Source organism: Bufo gargarizans, chromosome 10, assembly GCF_014858855.1.
Source record: "Bufo gargarizans isolate SCDJY-AF-19 chromosome 10, ASM1485885v1, whole genome shotgun sequence".
Classification (NCBI taxonomy): domain Eukaryota; kingdom Metazoa; phylum Chordata; class Amphibia; order Anura; family Bufonidae; genus Bufo; species Bufo gargarizans.
Genome location: NC_058089.1, coordinates 81,795,819 through 81,804,629, shown reverse-complemented (window position 1 = coordinate 81,804,629; position 8,811 = coordinate 81,795,819). Strand labels below are relative to the sequence as shown.

The following is an 8,811-nucleotide window of genomic DNA, read 5'->3' as shown; positions in this document are numbered from 1 at the left end:
CTAGCTGTAAAATATCTTTCTTTTTTTTTAGTACAGATATAGTAGAGCTGAATGTGACTTTTACCTCTTGGATGCTGCATTCTTCATGTGCTGTGATAACTCTGGGGAGATTTATTACGACTGGCATTGCGTGGAGTGGGATGCGCCAACTCTATTAAGACCGGGATCTTAGTCACGTCTCCATGCGCCAGACTGAAATCTGCATCTAAATTTCAGGTGTAACATGCCCGAATTTTTGTGGCTCACATGTTGTTGAATTATTCATGATCAAAGCTCAGTCTGAAGTCCGCATCCTATTGCCCAATTTTTCGTTAAAGGGGCAAGATCATCAGAAAAGGCTAAAAAGTCACGAATACATTTGCATAGCAGCACTTGGAAGAAAATAAATTTGACTTTTGGACTCCAGAAAACAGCCATAATAAATCTGCCCTTTTGAGCTCAAATATTGCAGTACAGTATGAATACTTGCAGTCCTATGTAAAACAATAGATGACACTATAAATCATGACCAACTCAGTTCGGCCACACCTATATGAGAAGACATGTGCTTAAATTTGGCTAAATACCAAGGAAACACATATTGCCTCTGACCTCTGTCTTTATAGTAGGGCGTAGTCTTCCCACATTTTTAGAAAACTAGGACTGGATTGTAAAATAATAGAAGATAAATTAAGACTGGGTTAAATTCTCCTCATTCTCAGTTTAAGGAACAATTAATTTATAATTTGCACGTGTTTTTTTTTGAAAATCTGATTACTAACACAGGCTGAGAAAACAAGGACATAGCTTGACTCGTTTTGAGCTGAGACAAATAAGACAGACTGGTTGCTAGGAAACTCCTCCTAATAGCTGCAATCTGTTAAGTGAGGTTGTCAGGTAGCCTATCCCTAGCAACCAGTTTGTCTCAGATTATTCTGGTCTTAATCCCAAAGACACACTGGCACTAAGCTGAGGGCAGAGTAGGCACTAAGGTCGGTCTGAAACGAGCGAGTTGACTGCGGAGAAACACACTCCGTGTAGGAGCTCTGCACTTGCAGCATTATATACATTTATAATGCTGTGTGTGCCATGACTAAGATTGTTGTAATCAAAACATGTTGGATGTAATTTACCCTGGAACAGTGGAGATGAAATTTTAATAATTTGTACAATAAAGAACCAAGATCTTATCTTCTGTGCTGGACATCTTTCTTCTAACAATAATGCTGTGTGTTCCTGCCCGACATCAGCTGTAATGAACTGTACTGACATAATGCCACCAGTACAAATCATGACAGCGGAGGTCAGGCAGGGAGGGACACACCCATAGGCGTGCGCAGCCTATTGCATTAGGGTGTGCACCCTAAAGCACAAACACACGCCACGCCACTCCATCGCTGCCCCCTGCTTCAAGTCAGGTTTGAAGTCAAGGGGGCAGCGGCCTAGGCGTCTCGAATGCTGCTCTCCCCGCCTCCCGCCGCCTTTATTGACACGCCGGATCTCAGTGCCAGGACCGCGCTCCCAGACCGCATGCGCAGTAAAGGGCTGCTGTAGCGAGATCCCGGCTCGTACACTCAGCCGGCTTCAGTTTCGCTACTGCTCATGCGCCCACCAGCCTTACATACTAGCGCAGTTACAGAAGATGCCGGGCGCATGCGCAGTAGCGAAACTGAAGCCGGCTGAGTGTACGAGCCGGAGCCGGGATCGCGCTACAGCAGCCCTTTACTGCGCATGCGGGCTGGGAGTGCGGTCCTGGCACTGAGATCCGGCGTGTCAATAAAGGCGGCGGGAGGCGGGGAGAGCAGGATTGGAGACGTCTAGGCCGCTGCCCCCTTGACTTCAAACCTGACTTGGAGCAGGGGGCAGCGGCTGAATAAAACATCGATTTCTCCAGGAGGCTAAACGAAGAAAAAGTGCATTCGGGCGCTACTCTGCAGCACTAGACGGTACTACATACTAGCACATACTTTGCACAAGTTTATTATTTACAACTTAAAAGGGAACCTGTCACCAAAAAAATCGCTTATTAAGCTGTTAATAGTAATAGTGTTAACAGCTTAATAAGCGATTTTTTTGGTGACAGGTTCCCTTTAAGTTGTAAATAATAAACTTGTGCAAAGTATGTGCTAGTATGTATACTACTATCTAATAATCCTTAACTGCATGGGCAGTTAGGCAGACTGGGCGCGGGCGGGCAGGCTCCCGCTCTTCACATTCAAAATAGGCAGCCGGCGGCAGCGTGACGTCACTCACTCAGTCAAGCCGCACGCGCATGCTCCTCCCACTTTAGAAGCAGGCGGAGCAGGTGCGTGACGTCAGAGTGAGTGAGACTGAGACGAGGAGGCGGAGCACAGCGGAGCAGTGGGGGTGGAGTCTGGACTGGATGTGGGGGTGGAGTCTGGACTGGATGTGGGGGTGGAGTCTGGACTGGATGTGGGGGTGGAGTCTGGACTGGACCTGCACCCAGCAGTATGTAGTAAGTAGTGCGGGGCGGCTGGCAGTGCAGGTGGCGTAGCACAGGGGTGTGATTAGGGTGTGCCCAGGCACACCCGGCACACCCCGTGCGCACGCCTATGGACACACCTCATTATAAATCATAACGATGCTGGGAGTTCAGGCCGGGAAATCAGGCTCCGACACAAAGCGTGTTTCCCACAGTCAATTTGCTTGTTGGAGACTGGCCAAAGTGGCTTGTCAGTGCTAAAACCATACTCATTGCCATAATAACCAGATATATGTGCAAATAAATGTAGACAGAGACAGAGCATACATATACAGATGAAAGGGGGCTATAGCAAAAAATAAAATGGGGCTCTATTCCATGGCTCCTGGAGCCCCACAGCCTCCTCTCTTGTACGGTCTTTGGATGGAAAACCTCTTTAAAACCAATTATGGATCTTCTGTTTCCACATTATTATAATTTAGCATACAATCTCAAAACTAAAATGGTAACTGCTATAATATTTCAGTGTCGTGTGTTGAAGAATGAATGGCCCTTAATCATGAAGAACCAATGAGTGGCTCTGGCTTTGTAATACACATGCTACCCGAAGCAGTGGAGATCTCCCAATGGGTAACCCTTTACAGCGTAAAACACAATTGATTTAAAAAAATGCATTATCCCAAAAATGTTCTTATTTGTGACAATTAGGAACATGGAATGGACAGGTTGTTCTATCTGAAGTCCAAGAATGGGTCTGAATATTTACAGGTTTATCTAGGAGCTAATTGTGGTTTAACATTCCTCTGAAAATGAAGCATAGGCTGTAGTGTAGTTTCATGAATAAAACTGAATCACAGGTCACTTAAAATTACCGTAATTGTCCTTATATGAGGTGGCAACAAAGTCTATTAAAGTCTCTATAGAGGAGTCATAACTATCTCACTGAGTCAGTTGCTCCTCATGGTGCCTCTTGGTCACACCTGGATTAGGTCTCTGTGCCTTCAGATGGCGGCTAGCTGCCCGAGGACCATTCTGAACTGCTGAGTGCTGTTGCTGAGGTCTTTGACTCTATCCACCATATCCTTGGCCGCTGACGGAGAGGGGTATTGAAGTGCTGCTGTTTTGGTGGAAAGAACTATCTCCTTGAGCTTGTCACACATAAGGTTGCTGTAGTGGGTGACTTTGTTTCGAATGTCCTGAGCTTTGGCTTGGCGTGACAATGTGTCCCCAATAAATACCAGCTTGTGGGCACTGAGGATAACAAACTTGCTATGGGCCACAAAAATTTTGGGAGGTTGGTTGCTACTGATGGAGCTATAGAAGGCATCAATGGCATTGGTCAAAGTAGTGACGTTGGCCTCACACTGTTCTTGGTAGAAGAGAAGAAGTTGCCGGTCTGAGTTGCTCAGGGTGCTACGGACTTGGCTGTAGTGTTGAGGTGGAGTCCAGTTTGACAGATCGTTCTCAATGGGCCGTCCAACCTCTTCTTCCAGACGTTCAAACTGCTTCAGCTAAAGTAGGAAGAGCAAAATAAATGAGAAAATGTCTAGTTTCTTATTTCTATGATTTAAAAACAATGTTCCCTTTTGCACGGACCAATGATTGGGCGAATGAATGTCTCTATGAACGTTTGTTCCCATTCATTGCCCCATGTATACATAACACCGATCAGCCAATAAATGAGCAAATGCTCACTTGTTGACTAACTGCATCTTTAATGCGGGTTTGCCGGAAGCTTATCTCCTTGTGTAACAAGGGACGTGGTGCCGACAAATGTATGGGGATAAACAATTGCACTTACGATTATTCACCACAATACATTTTGCAGGCTTAATGATTGCTTTGTTAAATGGATTGTTAAATGAGCACCAATCATCGTTCCTTATGGCCAGGAAATCTGCCCATATAAGACAACTTTAATGGGGTTGTCCTGCATTTTTTATTTGTCCATCCCCCCAGCTAGCTGTCCCAGTGTAGAAACCCATACCCACCTGCTCCCCGCCACTCTCGTAACTCTGTTTACTGGTCTTCTGGTCCCCATTTGTCAACCTCTGCCTGGACAGGGTGATGTGTGCCGCTAAAGTGAATGAGTGGCATAGGCAGTGACTATCCCCAAGTAACCCAGAAGTAACGGGAAGCTTGAGGACACGTCACTCCTGAGGCCAGTCATTGGCTGCAGAAGCACACTTGACCCCATCTGTGCTGAATTTGACACATGGGGACCGAAGGACCAGTGATGAGAGCAAGAGAGTTCGAATGCAGTGGTGGGTAACAGGTGAATATGCATTTTTAGAAATATATAGCAAAGAAAGGCGGCTCTCCACAGGTTTTCTGGAAAAACAGGTGCTCTTGCTCAATTTGACTCACCCTCGTCAGTTAAAATTTAAAATAGTAGAATGATGAGCAGGCACTCTAATTAGGGTACATGGAAGACAATTTTATTAAGTGTGAAGTCTCCTATATATTTTTATATATTTTTATATATTTTTACATATTTTTACATATCTCTACATTGCTTGAAAAGTAAAAAATTTATTTTATTTTATAAATCTGCAACTGAAAATGCATTATAAAATTGTGATTAGAACAATAAGGTTCATATTCCTCTAATGTCTTTTATATATATTCACCCCCACCATTGAAACACCAATACAACTTACGCCACAGACATCAACATTACAGGAGTTACCAACCAAACAGAACACAATACTCACAAGATACACAGTGGGCGACACCGACAAGGAACAATGGGGAGACACATTATCACAAAGAGAAAACACAAAACAAAAACCGAAAAAAACACGGAGAGGACGAAAGAAACCAACATCACAGGATATAAAAGAAATAGATGCGATTATAAATTTGAGTGACACGAAATTGTCTGATGCACAAATTAGGGTGCTGAATAAAGGGTTAAAATTTGCACCTACACCGAAAATAAATAAATTTGAGGCATATATTGGGGTAGAAAAATTTATAAGAAAAATTTGTTTGAAAAAATATTTCCTGAAAAATCCGATTTTGGAACAGGCAGAGAAAAATCACAAATATACACATACAGAGTTAAAAGAAACCTCAAAAAAATTCCCTAGACAGGAAATAGGGCAGGAAATTGCAGCATTTAGACAGTGTGTCAGTTCAGACATAAGGAAATTAAAAAATGGACGAAATTTTAAAAATAATTTAACAAACCAAGAAAGACAGGCAATCAAACAGCTTCAAAAACAGGAAAATTTGATAATACGACCAGCAGATAAAGGAGGAGCCATAGTAATAATGGAGGCAGAAAAATATAATAATGAATGTTTGAGACAATTGACAGACTCAAACACTTATGCCAAACTAAAAGGAGATCCAGGAGAACAATTTTACCAGGAACTTCTACAATATTGTAAAAAAGGTTTGGATAGCAACATTTTGCTAAAGCAGGAATATGATTTTATTACGAAAACACAACGAAGATTACCAGTGTCTTATTGTCTCCCCAAAGTCCACAAAGACTCAAAAAATCCCCCTGGCCGTCCAATAATTTCAGGGATTGGATCTTTAACCTCTAACCTATCACAGTATATAGACAGAATGTTACAGCCATCGGTAAAAAAGAGCGCCTCATATATAAAAGACACTACCCAGATTATTAGAATCCTAGAGAAATTGGAGTGTGATCCAAATTGGATTATGGGGACGCTAGATGTGAACTCCCTATATACAATAATAAGTCATGAGCAGGGAGTCGCAGCAATGAAAAATCAGCTGGAGAAAAACAGTGGATTGCATACCGAACAGATAGGTTTTTTAGAAGATGGGGTCAATTTTATTCTGTCACATAACTATTTTTATTTTGAGTCTGATTTTTATCTTCAAACGAGGGGGACTGCCATGGGCACCAGATTTGCCCCCAGTTATGCTAATCTATTTATGACCGACTGGGAGGACACCTTCATCGGCCCAAGACTGGGGACAGATCTGGTGCTCTGGCAACGTTTTATTGATGATGTTATTTTTATTTGGAAAAGTGGGAGAGAGGAACTTTTAAAGTTTTTACAGGATATTAATATAAATACGTTTAATTTAAAATTTACTAGCAATGTGAACCCAATAGAGACCGAATATCTGGATCTACTAATTAAAAACGAAGAGGGAAGATATATATGCAGTACTTTCCAAAAACCAATTTCGAAAAATAGCTATATATTATTCAGCAGCTGCCATCTTCCGAGATGGCTGCTGAACATCCCAACAGGACAATTTGGTAGGCTCAAAAGGAATTGTACAAAAATGGAGCAGTTTGAAATGGAAGCTGAAAAGATGAAAACTTGCTTCCTAGACAAAAAGTACCCGATAGACATAGTGGAAGAATCACTATGCAAAATTAGAGAAAAAGATAGAAATTCTTTTTTTAAATTAGAAAATATGGACGATAAATATAGCACAAGTGGTAACCCAAAAGATGAAACACCAAGAATTATCCTACCCTTCAACCCAGAATATAAAAAAGTGGAACGAATTATCAAACGCTATTGGCACCACATCCGAGAGGATAAGACTATTGGTACATTAATATCAAAAAATCCACAGTTTGTTTATACAAAAGTACAGAATTTGGGATGTAAAATAGCGCCAACAATAAAACAAACCCAAATAAAAAAGAAAGAAACTCGACAATATTGGGACCATTTAAAAGGGTTTTTTAGGTGTGGAAAATGTTCAAACTGCAAACAGACAACTTTTCCCAGAAAAACAATGGAAGTACAATCCAGACAAAACAACTTTAAAATTGAAATTAATGACCTACTGACCTGTAATTCAGAGAACGTATTATATTTGATCCTGTGCCCTTGTGGCAAACAGTATATAGGGCGTACTAAAAGACTCCTGAAAACCAGGATAGCAGAACATATCGGAAATATAAAAAAGGGATATGAAAAACATGTCCTGTCGAGACATTTTAAACAGCATCATGACCAGAACCCCTCAGGTTTAGTGTTTGCAGCTTTTGAAAAAATAAACAAACACTGGAGGGGGGGCGATCATATCGCCAGAATGTCTCGACAGGAGTCAAGAAGAATCTTCGAGTTCGACTCCATCCAACCAAATGGCTTGAATGCGGAACTCGAGATTTTTGGCTTCCTGTAAAATGGGGTGCCCCTGGTTGACGGAGGACGGTGGTCTCTGTTCCTATCAGCACCCCCGTCTTCCCTTAACTAGGGGTCCTCCGTACAACTACATTCTGTGAAGTCTCCTATATATTTTTATATATTTTTACATATCTCTACATTGCTTGAAAAGTAAAAAATTTATTTTATTTTATAAATCTGCAACTGAAAATGCATTATAAAATTGTGATTAGAACAATAAGGTTCATATTCCTCTAATGTCTTTTATATATATTTTTTATATATTTTTTTTTTATATATATTTTTAAATGAATGTATATATATATATATTTTTATTCACAAATAATTATTTGCAAATATCGGAAAGAAAAGAAACTTTATGAATAGCAACATTCTCTATAGAAAAGGACTGAGATATTTTTAAAAGAAAAAACTGAGTTTTATCCAATGGACTTCATATAGATACCATTCCGGATTAAATTCCGCCTTTTTTGACAGACCGACACAGGATAAAAAGGAAACAGACTGTTTATATGCTTGACCACTGAGGAAGGAGCAAGTCTGAGCTCCGAAACATGTTTGGGTGAACAAGCATATGAAGATTATAACTACACCGCTGGAGCGCTCTAAGAGAAATTGAAGAAAACCTCACAAGATTAGACCTTAACATCTACAAAGTGGAACCCCGACAGCTGGATAAAGAAATCAAGTGGCATCCTGGATATTGGAGAGGCGGAACTGGTAAACAGAGACGCCGCCATTACACGTGGAACGCCGACTTTTTAAAGAAGCTGTGACCGGAGGATCCATACACTAAAGGTCAGCCTGTTCTCACGTTAGGAGCGGGACGCCGCACCAGAGAGCAGTGCAACTGTGAGTAAACCGAATTGCACAACTGAAGATTCATTATCTCTACATTAAAAAGCGGGACTGTGTCTATATTAAAAAGTGGGACTGTGTCTACACTATATAAAGAAAGAAGACCCCTAGGCAAGTAAATAGCGGCACTTTCAAAACGGCAACATTGATGTCAGAGTGTTACAAATAGAAACAGTGTTGCTACGTTGTTGCTATACCATATAGCGATTCAACCTTTATACAGACAGTGGAATACACTACATGGGGATTAATACATGGAACTATCACCACTAATCCAATTTTAGTAAAAGTTTCTGCTTTTTATATAATTCTATATATGCATATCGATTGCTGTCCATACTATCAATATCCTCCAACTGCTATTAGTGACTGTCTGCTGTCTTATTGCTATTG

At 41.1% G+C, this 8,811-nt stretch overlaps 1 protein-coding gene across 1 annotated transcript in view; it reads right to left on the bottom strand.

Moving 5' to 3' along the window:
- Positions 1 to 2,097: 2,097 nt before the first annotated feature.
- The window catches only part of BCAR1 (BCAR1 scaffold protein, Cas family member), a 166,999-nt gene continuing 160,285 nt past the window's right edge, over positions 2,098 to 8,811 (bottom strand). Inside the window, exon 7 of the mRNA XM_044269843.1 lies at positions 2,098 to 3,933. Within this exon, the coding sequence (XP_044125778.1) occupies positions 3,424 to 3,933 (510 nt within the window). The 3' untranslated portion in view covers positions 2,098 to 3,423. The remainder of the gene's footprint in view (positions 3,934 to 8,811) is intronic.